At 48.6% G+C, this 15,844-nt stretch overlaps 1 protein-coding gene across 3 annotated transcripts in view; it reads left to right on the forward strand.

Moving 5' to 3' along the window:
- Positions 1-15,844, forward strand: part of RBPMS (RNA binding protein, mRNA processing factor) — a 167,307-nt gene that overhangs the window by 127,862 nt on the left and 23,601 nt on the right. For 2 of the 3 annotated variants that reach the window (XM_053916731.1, XM_053916733.1), the window contains 2 exons: positions 11,510-11,640; positions 14,216-15,371. In XM_053916731.1, the coding sequence (XP_053772706.1) occupies positions 11,510-11,640; positions 14,216-14,347 (263 nt within the window). In that variant the 3' untranslated portion in view covers positions 14,348-15,371. The remainder of the gene's footprint in view (positions 1-11,509; positions 11,641-14,215; positions 15,372-15,844) is intronic. The other variant, XM_045197190.2, reaches the window with a different exon arrangement.

A 15,844-nucleotide genomic window follows, 5' to 3' on the forward strand; every position in this document is an offset into this window, starting at 1 on the left:
ATCTCTTCAGCTGTTTGTCTCTGGAGATGATGGCGTTTTGCTACAGTAGGTCTTTATCACCTATGTAAAACTGACAACTTTTAGCCTACAGGCTTTTTCTTTTCAGTAATTGGAAAGGCCCTGTGGGATACAGAATGCTAGCATAAGCTAGTGCCTATTTTTTGTCACTTCCTTAGAGATGGATAAATTTTCTTAAGTTCTAGAAAGTATGCTTGGAACTCTTTGATACATCCATTCATATTGAACCCAGAACTGTTTTCAGAACAGCGGGCTGTAGACCAGGGCTGATCTGATGGGAGAGAAAACCAAGAGGGGGAAGTAGGGTTTACAGGAGGATGCCAGTGCGGCCCACCTACCTCTCGTCTCTGCAGTTTTGGCAGCCAGGGTACTATGCTCTGCCAGTGGCTTGTGAGTTTTCATTCTTGACATTACCTGTGGATGAATCAAACGTATATGGCCCGTGGCCAGCCAGTGAACACAGATGGAGAACCAAAAAGGGTGTATATTTGCTGAGCTTATAAGGCAGAAGGCCTCAGGAGATGAGAACAAGGGCTCGGTTCAGACACACCTCCACTGAGAAATTCCCCACATGGCCCTCAGGCAGCTGCGCTTACGTGGGTGTGTCTGGATTTGTGTTATTTGCGCTCTAAGATATATTTTGAAGTTCTGATTCATCAGTTCCCTAAATCATTTCCAGTCTCTTTGATACTGGTAGCTGTGACAAGCTATTAAAGTTTGTGCCTTTTTCATCCAGGACTGGAACCCGTGCGGATTTAGACTGACATTTTCTTAAAAGTCAAGGAAATGTGCTAAAGTATAAATCATTGGGTGGACAATATATTTCTCAGTTTACATACTTTTGACAGTGTAATAAGTTTTAGGTACTTGGTAATATCAAATTTTACAAACTTTCATTGATACCTTTTGTGTGCCAGACATAGATGCTGGGGGTAGGAGATTACAACTTGGGGAAAGAGAAAGATACAGAAAGATGTTGTATTCAATACAAGTGACAAGTCCAGTGACCGAGGGGCACTGGTCTGTGATGGAGCTGTCAGGAAGGGACGTTGGTCCATCCTGGACTGTCAGGAGGGCGGCAGGCCTTGATGAAGACTTTTTCTAGATGGCACCTATTCCAGCTAATGACCTGGAAGTACTTTAAAGTAGTGGAGAAGTGTTTTGCTTATAAAATTGTCAGTTTTTATTTAGTTTTATTTTTAATGATGATTTCCAGTGTTGTCATTACAAGCTGGTACAAACATGTCTATTCCTTTTGGGACCATATGTTGAAACAACATTATAACACAACAAGGTGTATCAAGGTCCTTAAAAATACCCATCACATTAGACATAGGAGCTCCACTCAGAATTTATCTCAAAGGGGAGGGGAAAGTTGTACCCAAAGATTTATGCCTAACACAGAACTATTAAAAATGATGGGCCCTGGCCAGGCAGCTTAGTTGGTTAGAGCATTGTCCCGATACGGCAAGGTTGTGGGTTTGATCCCCAGGCAGGGCACGTACAAAAAGCAACCAGTGAATCCATAAATAAGTAGAACAAATCAGTGTTTCTCTTTCTCTTTCTCTCTCCCTGCCGCCTCTCCCCACCCCGCCCCTTCCCCTCCCTCCCCCTTCTCTTCCCCTTCCTCTCTAAAGTCAATAAAAGTTCTAAAAAATTGAAAAATAAATACTATGAATGTCTGCTGGGTAACACGCACAGCACTAGGCACTGGGGATGCGGTGGTGAGCAAAACCAGTGCAGGCCCTGCGCTCCAGGAGTTCATTTACTCAAACATTTTCGTGAGTAATCCATTTCTATAGAGGAGAGATCTATTTAAGCAGCATTTTCATTACAAAACACCTGTGCCTCCACATATGCTTGTAATACCTCTCCCTTCGTAGTTCTCCTCCCTCACCAAATCATGCACACATTCCCCGAAAAGGTGAGTAGCAAGTGGAAGTTTTACTGAAACACTGAATGTTCTTTAAATGGAGGAAGAAGTTTCTTTTCCTTCCTTTCTGCTCCCTCAGGTGTTCTCGGTAAAGCACAGGTTGGTGACGTTTCTCACACATCATCCCTGTGATCCAGTCCTGCAGTAGTTCCCTGTGCCTTCTTTCTCCCTTGCTCGGTGCTTACGTACGCACAGCATGTCTCCTAACTAGTTTTTGTAAAATCCATGTCAAAAGTACCTATTGGATGGGCTTTTCTTTTTTATTATAAATTTTTAAAATAAATTTACGTAATAATTATATAACATCGTGGTCTGGAAAAGCAGGTCAAAATTGTCGTGTTTTCAAAATAGGCTCTGTGTTATCCATCCAATCTAAGGCAGCATTCTGTCTGTCTGTCCTTAACGGCAGTGACTTGTCTCCTAACTTGGTTTGGAAGTTAGGCTGTATGTTTGGGGAGGGTGTTTGGCTTGACATCAAATCATGGCTTCACGCCTCCTGGCCGCCTGCCGCTTAGTCTCTGCAAGCCCTCAGGGCCTGACTCACAAGGACGTTGTGGAGAACGAATAGGTTAAACTACTGGGGGGTGTTTTGCAGAAAGAATGCACTGTATAAGTGTCCTTATTGTTACCATTTGGTGGGAGGATAGGCTGACTGACGAGCATGCTGTCACTCAGGTGTACAATGCTGAAACCCCTTTATAGTCTCAGCTGTGTACCCTGAATGGCAAGGGCTGCTTAGGCAACAAAGGAGGCAGAAGACACACTTCAATGGACACTGCGGTTCCAAACTAGAAAAAGAGGAGGGGGGGTATGTTACACGAAAGGGGGTATTTTCACTCAGGAAGTATTCGAGTGCCCACTCTGTGCCCGGCACTGTGAAAGGGCACGTCGGTGAGTACGGCTGAGCAGTGTTTCGCCCTCGTGGTGCTTACCAAGCTCTCTAGCAGTGCGGAGCTGGCTGAATGCTTTTATGTTGCCTGTATGTTACAGAACCAGTGCTTTCTGGAAATACAGTTCCTGTTAAACATCCGGAATCGATTGCAGTCATTACAAACTCCAGGCTCTCAGAGAGGCTGGCAAAGCCCCTCAGAGTTCACCTGCCCGTATCTGGGAAGGGAATTGCTTGGGGAAGCTGTGGGTAACCCTCAGCTCCGCAGCTGGAGGCCTCAGGAAGGAAGAGGAGTGGAACTGTCCCATTGTGATGAGCATGAGTAGGCAACAGTAGGAACTGAAGGAACAGTTTTCTTCCTGCTTATGCTCTGGGTCCCCTTCACCTCTCAGATCAGGGATCAGGTCCTTTCAAACTGTGGGTCCGCAGCGCTGGCTCGTTCCTGGGTGCGCAACAGCTGCAGCGACTGCAGGGCCATGGCAGAAAGTCATGGACTGGAGGGAGGTGACTCCGGGCCAGCTGAATCAGGACCAACTTGGTTTGGGAATTCCCTTGGCATATTTATTTTGTGGGTCTTGGTTGGCCTTTCCCACAGTAAGCTTGAAGAGTTGCTTCGGGAATATGTGTTGCAAGAGAAAAATTGAAGGGGAGAGTGTGGAAGCTATTAAGCCAATTTAAAAGTCGAGACACTGTTAAAGCAGTCCAGGTGAGAACAACCTGCGTGTGGGTGGTGGCAGTGCAGACAGAAAGGAAAAGGTAGGGAGCGAGGCACAGAGAGGCAGAGAAGTGAAGGGTGCGGGTTCTCGGCTACTGTGACTTGGATCCACATGCTGCTCCTATCACTTGTTCTGAGTCCTTGGGTTAGTTACCGTACCTCTCTGTGCCTCTGCTTCATTGTAAGTTAAGAGGCTACGGTTAGTGTCTCTCACAAGGAGCACTAGCACCGTGTGTGGCACATAAAGTGTGCTCGGTAAACGGTAGCTGCTGTATGACTGCCACGAGTACCATTATCAGTGTCTTGGCCATCTTTAATGTTGTTAGGACTCAGCAGGTGTTTGGATATGGGAGATTTGGTGAGGTAAGAGGAATTAGTTTATGAGCAACAGGAAGTTCACTTTTGGGTGAGTTGAGTTTTTGATGAGTTTAGGAGGCCTACATTGGAGTAGGTCAAAGCTGTAGGTTTGTGAACTATCCTAAATAGAATTAACCATTGAGGCATTGGGAGTGGCCACGGACTATGATTATGAGCAGGTAGAAGTAGAGATGGGTTGAGCACAGACTGGATTTTACCTGGTGTCTCCGCCACTTTGTATGGTGGGTTTCCTGTGCCAAATCTTTTGCACCTTCCCCTGTACTTAGCTTCTTGGGGAGCAAGTGAAGATATGTGACCTTTGTGGGGACTGTAGTTTTCCAACCAGTCACCACCAAGTGGGTGGCTGAAAACAAGGAAAATTATTCTGTCACAGTTTAGGAGTCCAGAAATCTGAATACAGGGCGTCAGCAGTACTTTTTCTGGAGGCTCTGAGGGACGAACTGTCCCATGCCTCTCTCCAGGCCTACCCTACATCAGAAAGATTTCATCTTGTGATCCTTAAATACATTTGAAAAATTCCTCTTTTCAAAAAAGGTTACATTCTGAGGTTCTAAGTAAATGTGAATTTTGGGAGGACACTGTTCAACCCACTGCCACTGGTGGTGTGTGCTGGGCGTGGGTGCGTGCATTCTTCGCTGTAACACCAAAAGAGTGTGCCCTATGGGGTGCCCCCCCCCCCATCGGCCTCGTGTGGCTGATTTCTGAACGGTTTACCTGACAGACACGGGTCAGCTACTTGCCGAGGTATGTGAGTGGGAGTTGCTTGCTTAACAGAGCTCTTGATTTGTTTTTCTTATTTCAAAATCTATTTTTTCCCATAAAAATGGAATTTTTCATCATATATGGGCCTTCTGTGTCATGCTTGCTGTTTTTCTGGCCAACTTCTTCATCTGTTTGGCAAGCTCTCCTGGAGGACTCTGTCCCTGAGTTTCTTCTAGTAAATTGAGTGTTCAAAAGCTAGAGGTGAAGACCACCTGCACTCCAGGGACCTGCCACCAGCATCCGTAACAGGGGCACCCCCACTCCAGGAACACCATCGGGGCGGGGTGGTGTGTGGAAGGAAACCTGAGCCGGGAGGCGAGAGACCTGGGCTCTGATCCCACCCAGTTCAGACAGTACGAGTTAGCTGTGAGGCCTTGGAGAGACCCTTTCTCATTGTTAAATGCAATACCCACTTCTGCCCCTTTCCTCATCAGGGCTTTTAATGAGGCTGCTGACTGATCAGGGATGTGCAAGTTCCTGGCTGCGCATAAAAGCGTATGCACGTACCAGGTGCTGTTAAAACAGGGTGGAGTGTCACCTTACTTGAGAATGGCATTTTCGTGCTCTCGTGTCCCCGCTCTTTCTGTGCGTGTTTCTCTCCCGCACGGGATTGAAGTAACCTAAAGTTTTATCACTCCCTCCTCTGAAGGACAAGATGAAAACACATTTTTTTCTCCGTGCATTTTATCAAGCGTACAACAAATGGGTGACTTCGTGATGCTTCCTGACACACTGTGCTAGGCACTGGGGTAAGCAAGGACAGGAAGTTGCAGTCCTGGAGGTAACGGCTGTGACTGGAGGTGTGGGTGCAGCCAACACAGAGAATGTGCTTCCCTCCACCACCCAAGTCAGTGGAGTCCTTTGAAGAATGAGGAAGAGTTAGGCCAAGTGAAAGGAGGGGAGGAGAACACCTGGGCAGAGGGAACAGGTGTGTGTACAAGGCTGGAAGTGGGAGAAAACCCGGTGTGGTCAAGCAGTGAAAATGACTGATCCTAGACCGGGAGGGAGAGCTGGGGTTGGAGATGTAGACGGGCGAGATCCTGTGGGGTCTTCTAGTCCATGGAGTCTGGAGTTCAGACACTATCCAGAGTGCCAGGAGTCAGAGATTTTAAGTGGGAGAGGGACATTGCTGAACAGTGTATTTTAGAGGGTGTCCTGGCTGCAGTGTAACGGCTGGGAGGACTGGGAGGGCTTTCCATAATCCGATGGTGGTGAACATCAAAGTGTGTGATGAGATAGATTAGCTGGGACCTTGGTGGGAGATTGAGTGTGAGGGAGAATCGGCAGACCACCAGGTATCTGGCTTGGGCAACTGAGGAGCATCTTTGACTGAAATCTGGAACCAAGGAGGACAGGCCATTGGAGGGAATGTGTTTAGTTTAGACATGCTGAACATGACAATGCTGTGCAATGCTTCCAAATAGAAGTGTCCAATGGCAAAGTAAATACAGTACCGATTTAAAGTCCTTGGACTTTGTGTTCTCAACTAGACTCAGGTGAAGGCCATTATAGATTCTTCCTGTTCCTGCTTCTCTCAGTCATTCATCGTAATCTGTTTTCAGTTGTGATCTTAGACTGGAAGCCTCACCTTTTGCATCTTTATTTCCTCATCTAAAGGGAAATGGCAGCCCTGACCGGTCTGGCTTAGTTGGTTGGGCAGCATTCTGCAAAGCGAAAGGTCGCCACTTTGGTCCTTGGTCAATGCACAAACGAGAGACAACTAACTGATTGGTGTTTCTCTCTCACATCGATGTTTCTTTCCCTCTCTTTCTCCCTTCCTTCCCCTCTCTCTAAAAATAAATATATAGCCCTGGCTAGCGTGGCTCAGTGGATTGAGCGCTGGCCTGCGAACCCAAGCGGTCGCCAGTTCAATTCCCAATCAGGGTACATGCCTGGGTTGAGGGCCAGGTCCCCAGTTGGCAACCAATCAGTGTTTCTCTGCACATCGATGTTTTTTTCCTTTCTTTCACCCTTCCTTCCTTCTCTTCTGTCTAAAAGTAAATAAAGTCTTAAAAAAAAAACATTAAAAAAATAATAAAGTGAGACCACAGGCAAGATGATCTTCCTGAGTTCCTAGGGTTTAAACCTTCATCAGAGACTGAACTTCTTTCTTTTCAAAGGGATTGGGGATGGAATTTGCGGAAGTTTCTAGTTTTTGTTCATCAGAATCCAATCTGAGCTCATCCAGTTGCATATTTTTATGCTAAGAAAAGGCCTGTCCAGTTGTGTGTTTTGAGCCCTCAACAATGTTATCCTCAGGGGTGCGAAAGGAGAAAGGATGTAGCGAGATCTGGTGCAATGGGAAAGGAAGGACCAAGCCTCTCAGAAGGTCTGGATTGGGCCCAGCTACAAGCCCTGGCCTGCTGGTCTCTTGGCTCCCAGGAGGGCCTGGCTCACTCTGGGTGAGGTGGTCAGGAGCCTCTTCTCTCAGGGGGAATCTTACCCCCTCCCTGAAGTCCATTTCGTTCCAGTGAACCCAGGGCAGCAAACTTTCCCTTCCTTTCCCAGCCTTCCCATTCTCTGAAACTTGAGCAGGAGGGGCAGTGTCTGCTCTGTCGGGCACCCACGAGACAGGCACGTGCTGTGGGAAACCTGTCTCTAGCTGCTGTCTCTCAAGATCGCCTTATCAACCTAAAGGAATGCACAGATGCAAAAAGCCCATTCAGCTCACTGCTCTCTTTGATCAAAGGAGAGAGTGGGTTTTCAGAGTCCTCAGCCTCATACTGAAATGTAGGTGTCCCTAAGGACTGCTTTCCTGGAGGTGTGATCCTGACCTCCTCCTGGTCAGGCTGCCCCATTCCCTGTATTGCTTAGCATCTCTGAGCCAAGCAGGGGATGTAAGGCTGGGCCTGCTTTAACCCTCCAGCTGGCTTCTCTCGAAAAACAAGCCCAGGATTATTGTTCTCATTTGCATTTTCTCTCCTGCAGTGTTTCATTCATTCAGCACTTCTAGGTAACAGATACTATGCTAAGCTCTTCGAAAGCAAAACATGGAACAATTTGCTCAAGCAGCTAATGATACAGTAAGAAAAGTAAGACGATAAATAACTTATAGCAGTGATTTTTAAACTAAAGTATGCATCGGAATCACTTGGAGGGCAGAATTCCTGATTCAGTAGGTCTCGGGTAGAGCTGGAGGCTGCATTTCCATCAAGCTCCCAGGGAGGCTGATGCAGCTGGTCACCCCTGACCATCTTGTGAAGTGTGCAGTGGTGCTGAAGTGCAGATGGGAAGAGCTGGTTATGGTTTGGGAATGAGGAAGAGGAAGGAAATAGCTCCACATGGTTTGTTTGCCTTTTTCTGTTATTTTACCTGTTGTATTTAATTCCCGGGTCAGAGTTTTCTTTGCTTTGTGAGGCCATAAAAGCTCACTCGGGGTCTCCATTGGCCCCAAAGTACTAAAGTCCAGGGCAGGCAGGAGAGCCTGTTTGTGCCATGCCAGGCCTCTCATTGTCTTTGTTCCTTCCCTTGCCCTGGCTGCTGCATAGGGCCTGCCTGCCCTCTCTCAGACAGGTTCCCCGGGGCTGCAGGCAGGAGTTCAGGCTGCAGAGATGTTTGAAGAGGAGCTTACTTTAGAAACGGGGCCCTGGGTGAGAGCAGCTGTCAAAGCAGTTTTCAGACTGTGTTCTCTGGACGGATGTGCCTTGGGGACTGTCACACAGGGTGAGGCCCTTCAGCCTTCCTTCCTCTACTACCGTCTCCACCGAGTCAATCAAAATAGCTGTACTTTTTCACAGAAAAGAGTTTTAGGGGGAAATTAGTTCAAAGAAAGGGTTCCACTGCTTTTATTTTTAACTTTGGAATTGCTGCTCTGTAACATTTGCTCTGATCTGAGCCTCCTGTTCCTCATGTATGTGTGTGTGTGTGTGTGTGTGTGTGTGAGAGAGAGAGAGAGAGAGAGAGAGAGAGAGAGAGAGAGAAAGTGCTGCAGAGATTGGGAAATTTTACATCTAGTTCCTGTGGGTATTTTCTAAGTTCCTTTAACAAAGAAAACAGTAGTATATTTTTAACTAAGTTTAGACCTTTCCACTGGGTATCATTCAATACAACAAGTGTTATTACACATCACGTAGCTGGTCTCAGAGCCGGCCCAGGGTGCAGGCTTGCGTAAGACCGGGGTCCTCGTGAACGCGTTAGACAGCACCCTCGCTCCTCCTGCTCTCCCAGTGCTCAGCAGCACAGAGCGTCTCCGCTGACTCATTGTGAGCCCACCGACCCTCTTCCCGACCAGCCCACGGCGTGCTGCGTGCCTCTCAGCGTTCATAGTAACTCCTTCTGATTCCTTCACAAGAGGAGAGGGGGAGATATGATGACATGTGCACAGATTTACCAAGTGCAGGTTCACCCCAATCTCCCAGGCCTCGGCTTTACCACATGACTACAGCATTACTCAGCAGCTTCGGGCTTAGGGCAGAGGTGGCAAACACAAGGCCCGCGGGCCGAATCCGACCCCGCACCTTGTTTCTACCCAGTGGTAGCTGAGCTCTTGCTTAACCGTTAAGGAGTAGTTACATTTATACAGTCCTGCTGTTTGAATGCAACCGCGAGGCTGATGTGGCCCCCAGTGAAAATGAGTTTGACACCCCTGGTGTCGGGGATTTGGAAGCAAACCCTGCATCCTGCCGGGCTAGGTTTTGTGCAAATGAAACCTAGTGAATTTTCTCTAACTTTCATTATAGACCCAATGGGAAGCAATGCTTTAAGATAAAAATGTGGAAATATCTGGAAATCATAAATTACATTCATTAGGCTGAGCCTGAAATACCGACTCCCCCTCATATCCATTATTTCTTTCTCTCTCTAGGATCAGGTATCTTAAAAGGCATTTCAGTCTTAAAACTTTTCTTAAGAAGCATGCCTTGATCAGGTCGAAGCCCCCACTCTGCCGGTTGCTGCCGGGCAGCTGGATGAGGACCGTGGCCCTCCGTGGGGGCTAGGCCTCTGCCATCACAGTGGGGCCGGGTGAGCGTGGCAGCTGCGGACCTGCGTGTGCTGGGGCTTGGGACTCTCTTGACTTTTTGAAAAGACTCCGAATGTCTTAAAATAGCATGGTAGCTGAAGTAACAACAGCAATAACAGCATGTCGTTCCTGAGAACGGTTGTTTCAGTCCAAGGCACTGGTTCTGGCAGCACTTAGTTTCCAGGCGCTGAGCTCCCACAGGACCTGCTCTGAGGGAAATCTTGTGGTCTCACTGTGACAGGAAACGGCGGTCTGTGCGCGTTCTCGCAGCCCCTGCGAGGAGTTTCCTTACAGGACCCACAGACCCCCGCGCCCTGCTCTGGCGGGGTAGACCTGGTCCTTGTCAAGGGGCTTATGCTGCTGCTGTTTCCCTCCCCTAGGAAGAACTGTCCGTTCCCGCTTTTGGCCTAGGCCCTCCAACTGAGACACCCAAGCAGTGTGTGTCCCCAGCACCAAGTGCCAAGGAGGTCGTCTTAACTGCCTTGTTGAGGGTGTTGGGGATGCAGCTGGCGAGCATAGCGTATCACAGCGTGTTGTCAGGATCCCTCTGAAGGGGTGGTCACCAGCCAGCTCTGGGCTCCATTGCCCTTGCCTTGCCGGCTGGCTCTGGAAACCCTTGCCCACCCCTGGCCCCCAGAGGCTCCACTTTACACTCAGCAAAGCCGTTTTCTGTTTCTCACCTCCTTCCCATGCTGAAAACCAGAGCCAGAGAGGTGGGGACTGCAAGCAGGAGGGAGGCCTGCAGTGAGCAGGTGGGCAGGGTGGCCTTTTAGGTGGTGGAAGGAGGGAAGTGACTCTCTTCTCCTTGGCTCACACACGCTGTAGACTTCTGGAAAGTCACTAATGGCTTTATCAAGTCACCCTTTCCTGACTCCCTCAGCATGCTGGGGAGCATCCTTGACCTACTTGATTTCAGATTTTGACAGGTGATAAAAGCGCCTATCGAGATGCCTCACAGCGTTCAGATTCATAACTATTGACTGATGTTATTTTTGCCTCTGTCGAGATGCTCCCTCGTGTTTGCTGTTACTGTACTGGTTTGCTTCCTGATGCTTTCTGAGGCTCAGACACTTGCCCTTCAACTTGGAAAGCTGCAGCTTGACCTGAATGGGATTGGAGCTGCACCAGGGACGTTTAGACCAGTCAGTTGACAACGACTCACTTCTTTTCCCTAGAAAATTGTAGTCAGTGTAAACGACACCTGGGAATGTTCCTATTTGCATCTTTTTGGCCTCAGCTTTAATCAGGATACTCAAGGCTTTTTATTTCTGTTCTCTGAATTTTTAACAACTTGCATGCTGTGTAGGCACAATGTCTGGTTCTGTGCTTCTGAGCGTCCAATGTAAAATGTTTGATGATCACAGTTTATTTGTCTACTAATTATACTGATAAGCAGAAAAGCCCTCCAGTTCTTCTGGTCTGTTGGGACCCTTCCAGGAATCTGTTGTTCTCCCAAAGACTCTGCAGCAGATTTTCATGAGACACCTCCTGCTGCTGCTTGTTCTTCCTCCTTCCCTTTGAGGACCGACCACCACCACATTCACTGTTTCGTACAGGAACTCCCCGCTGTCTGTGGGTCCCCAGCTCCAGTTGGAAAGACATCACAGTGTCCCGGGGAGAGCCTGGCCTGGCCTCTGAGCAGACCAGGCAGGCAGCAGAGGCTTACTGCTCTCTTATTGTGTGTTTCCCATCCACTTGCTCAGACTTTGGGGACCAAAGCCGACAGGTTATTAAAAGAATGAGAGTAATTTGGCTTCTGGCATTGATTGGGGCTTGGGGTTACTGGGTGTTTTGTTCTGATTTGAAACCAGCTGTTTGATAACCACTAACTCTTCCCTTATTCTTTTCTTGCAGATGAGCTCACAGTGCCTGCACTTTACCCCAGTAGCCCTGAAGTGTGGGCCCCGTACCCTCTGTACCCAGCGGAGTTAGCGCCTGCTCTACCTCCTCCTGCTTTCACCTATCCCGCTTCACTGCATGCCCAGGTAATTTATACCCATCGGCCACGACTTCACTCACTCCACCACCAGTCCTTTCAAACCTGGTTCCCCAGAGCACACCATACAACTAACACCTATCCAGCTAACAGATCCACCTTTGGGAGATTAATGATCCCCTCTAAATCAAGCTGACACTCCTCCAGGACGTCTGAGGATCATCTGACAGCAATGTTATCACCCACTGCCTGATGTTTGCCCCATACGACACCTCTGTCTTCCTTAATGATCTCACCTCATATCACACACGAGACACTGGGCCCAGAGGACCTCCCCAGCTCCCAGCCAGCGAGAGGGTGTCACCGGAGCGTAGATGCGTGTGCCTTGTCGTGTGGAGGGGCTGCAGAGGGACGTGTGCACTTGTCGCAGGAGTTACGTGTCTGTGTTTCTGAGTGTGGAGAGATTTTGCTCTCGTGTTCTCTGAGATCTAGTGACCAAAGGGGAAAGTTGGGAGCCTACATTACCTGAGAGATCAAGGGTCCTTTTTAAGTTAGGAATAGCCTGAATTTAATAAACAAACTTGTTTTTTCACAACGACTATTGCTTACCTACCAACCCTTTCTCTCCCCTTAGAGAGAAAAGCTTTGCTTTTAGTACAACTGGTAATAATCAGTATTAAAATTAAAAGTGATCAATAGCAAATCAGATAGAAAGAGTAAAGATTTCATTTGTCTAACTGCATGTGTAACTCCTAAAAGCAAGAAAGCCTGGTTTTTAAAAAAATGTTGCCATGGACAGGTGGGGTTTTTGTTCGTTTGTTTTGCTTAATGTTCATTTATAGGGCTGGGTGAAATAAACAGCTTCCCAGAGTACTGTTCCTTCTGACGTAAAACTCTGATGTTGTGTAGAACCCACCGCACTGTGTAAGACCCTACAAGTGGCCCCAGCAAGGGCTCTCATGGCCGTGTGGCCAGCAGTGCTGTGGGCTGTCCATCCTTCCATTCTCTCTCTGCTGAGCTGTCAGTGCTCCATGTGTGCATTTGACAGCCTGGCTTCCCAGGCACCGGGCAGGCAGACTAGACTACACACAGACAGCCTTGGTGCCGGGTCCCGAGGGATTTCCCTCTGCGGGGCGGGAGGCAGCAGGCAGTGTGAGTAGTGGGGGGAAATGTAGCTGGTACTTGGTGCAGAAAATAAAGTAGCAGGCTGATACCCATCCCTGCAACAGATTGGCTATGCTGTTAAAATATTTTTTCCCTTCTCCGTCCCCTGCTGTCTTTACCTGTTGTCCTTGTCAGTGCCTGGTCACCCTGGAGATGGCAGGTACAGGGAGAAGGGACCGGCCTGTGGATATCTTCTGCCACCTGCCTGCTCAGAGTGGGCTCAGAGGTGACTTTTAGATGATAAGGAATAACCCAGAGAGCCTCTCTTCTTTGTGCCCCATGTGCCCTTCCTCTGCCATCTGTGGTCATGTGTCCCCCTCTCCCACCTCTTCCTCCTGCTAGATGGTCTGGACCTGGATCAGTTGATAGTTCAGGCGAGTGTAATAAACACCAGGAAAGAGCCAAGTTCACAGGCCCTTGAATGTCCACGGCTCTGGGTAGTCAGCACAAAGCCTTTCACCATTGCCCTGGGAGAGCGAGACTTGACAGTGGCCAGGAAGGCCTGGGAATAGTGGCTTTCGGCCATAACACCTGGGTAATCTGCCCTTACCTCTGTCACATAACGGATGACACGGAAAGTGGCGTCTAGGGGTGTGGTGAGAAGAGGGGCTGAGAGTCCTGTGAGTAGGAAGCCCACGCTGCTGTGAGGAAGGCAGTGAGAGACAGGGCTGAGACTGGGTGGGCTCAGCCATGTGACCTAATGGGATGTGTGGCCCTGGGTGGCACCTTCCCCTGTGAGCTCTTCCTTGATCTGGAAGCTTCCCCGACCTGGAAGCCACCTGGCTCTGCCACGTCGGTCCTAGAGCCGGTGGAACTGTCCTCTGATCCCAGTGAGGCCCTTGTGCTCAACCCCACTTCTCGCTTCTAGTCATTCCCAGTGCAAGCTTGGGTTCTGTATCTTAAAGACTGGTGAACAAATATGGTTTCTTAAATTTCCTTGTCCAACATGAGCACCGTAGAACAAATTGGCAGAGGCTTTACCGATCAACTGGTCTGACCCGTTTCACAGATGAGGAAACAGACCGGAGAAGATGGAGAGTCACCCAGAGTTGCAAGTGGCTCTGCCCTGACTAGAGCCAGGTCACCTGACTTTTGGGCCTTGCTCTTCCCCCGCCTCAGTGTTGGCTCTCCAAAGACCTGATCTTTGATGGAATTTTGAGAAGGCCTCACTCCAGTGACTCCTGGGACCTTTCTCCTCTAAGTAGATGAGAAGCCTGTAAGAAGAGACTTGGAGGCAAAGACAAGGGAACCAGAACTTAACCTTCACCAAAGGGCCTGAGAGAGTTGTCATGACCTGGAGGTAGAGCAGTGGGGAGACCCCACGGAGCATCCCCATAGTTGAGAATCCCATTTTGTCTTAGAAGTCTTACTATATATCTTTGGAGAAGCTTTTATATTATTTTGCTTTTCTCAGCAATGTTGTGCTCTATTTTGAGACATGGATTTTTTTTTTCTTCTAGTGTTTCTGTCCTGAGGCAAAGCCCAACACACCTGTCTTTTGTCCACTCCTCCAGCAAATTAGATTTGTCTCTGGGAATATGTTTGTAACGTATCAACCTACTGCAGACCAGCAGAGGGAGCTCCCAGGCTGAATTTGCTTGTTAGCTATTTCCGCCCCCCCTTTTGCCAAAACTATTTCTTGATAACATTTGAGAGAATTCAATAAAAATTTTAATCAGAGCAAAAACGATCTCAAGGAGACTGCAGCGTTTTGTTTTTGTGATGACGTGATGCTGGAGCTAAGGGGGTGTCTCTGGCCGAGGTGGTGGGGGACGTGGGCCCGGCGACGCTAAGTGCCCCTTCTGTGGGAGAAGGACTTGGACCGCCTGGGGAGGCAGCCCCGAGCTGAGGCTTTCCTGCTGCTGCTCCTGTCTTCTTGGGCTCCCAGACCATCCTGAGCTGCGAATTGGAAGATTCTCGGTCTGGCATCCATGGGTCGCATCCACCAGGAGACCTCGCTTCAGCGGGATGTTATGTGTAGCTAGTGGAAGCCTGTTGGAAGCAAACAGTATGTTTTCTGGTTGTCCACCCTTTCGAGAAGGAGGAGGAGCGAGGAGACAGAAACTTCTGGAAAACGAGCCGTACCACATGTCTAGTTCTGCCCCGCCTTCAGGCGGTGGCCTTGTGCCTCTGTCTCCAAATCGAAGATACTTAACTTGATATCAAATTCCATTTTTTAAAAAAGAATTATTGGATATGGTGGTAGGGCTCTAGGCCCCAAATTTGCCTTATTTTTATTGAGATGAAAAACTACTTGGTGCAGCAAACATTTGATTTCTAAGAAGATCATTAATATTTTTAGACACGATCATCCTGTTTATTTTCAAGGTCATTGGTATTTGAAATTTATTAGCTACATTGTGTAAGTCCCTGCGAACAGGAGAGGAAGTTGTCCTCCGTGGCCTTTTGGAATATGGTACTCTGAAGAGGACACCCAGCTGTTCTGTCACCTCTTAGTCACACATCTCGGCATTTAAGTCCGCATTCATTTTTGCCTTTTGCCTTGTTGCTGTGGGGTCAGTGGGAGAGTCAGTAAAGCACGGTCCTCACTACATTCTGGGACAGAACGCTGTGTGCCCTTCACCAGGTCCTGTGCTTGGGCCAGAACCTTGGCAGGTAAGTAGGACTGAAGGGCAAGTCCTGGCTACCTGCTCTTCAGAGGCCTCCTCGGCCCTGAACAATAGCAGATCCTCTCACAGGGCTGCTCGGCGGCTTTGGACTTGGACTTAGATCCATCACCTGCACATGAACAAAGGTTGTCAAATCATAACACAGACTCCCCGGGGGCAAGACATGCCCCTTGGGAGATCCCGTATGACACACTGGAAAAATTTAAAGGTTAAATCCAAAATAAATAGATGAACAGGCCATGGGAAAAGAGACAGCAAGTAGAGGAGACAGACCACAGGGGGGAGAGGGGCCTGGGACTGGTCTGTGGACGGCCCGATGGTAGGGCTGGGCCCGCCGCTGCCCCCACGTCCAGGCACTCACTGAGCAGCACTGTGTGGACCTCCAAGAACTGCATTTTAAAACTTTTTTTTTTTCAAATGTTTGATTAAGTATATTCTCTGTCACTATAGAGAATACTG

The sequence above is a fragment of the Desmodus rotundus genome, chromosome 13 (genome assembly GCF_022682495.2).
Source record: "Desmodus rotundus isolate HL8 chromosome 13, HLdesRot8A.1, whole genome shotgun sequence".
NCBI classification, from domain to species: Eukaryota; Metazoa; Chordata; class Mammalia; order Chiroptera; family Phyllostomidae; genus Desmodus; species Desmodus rotundus.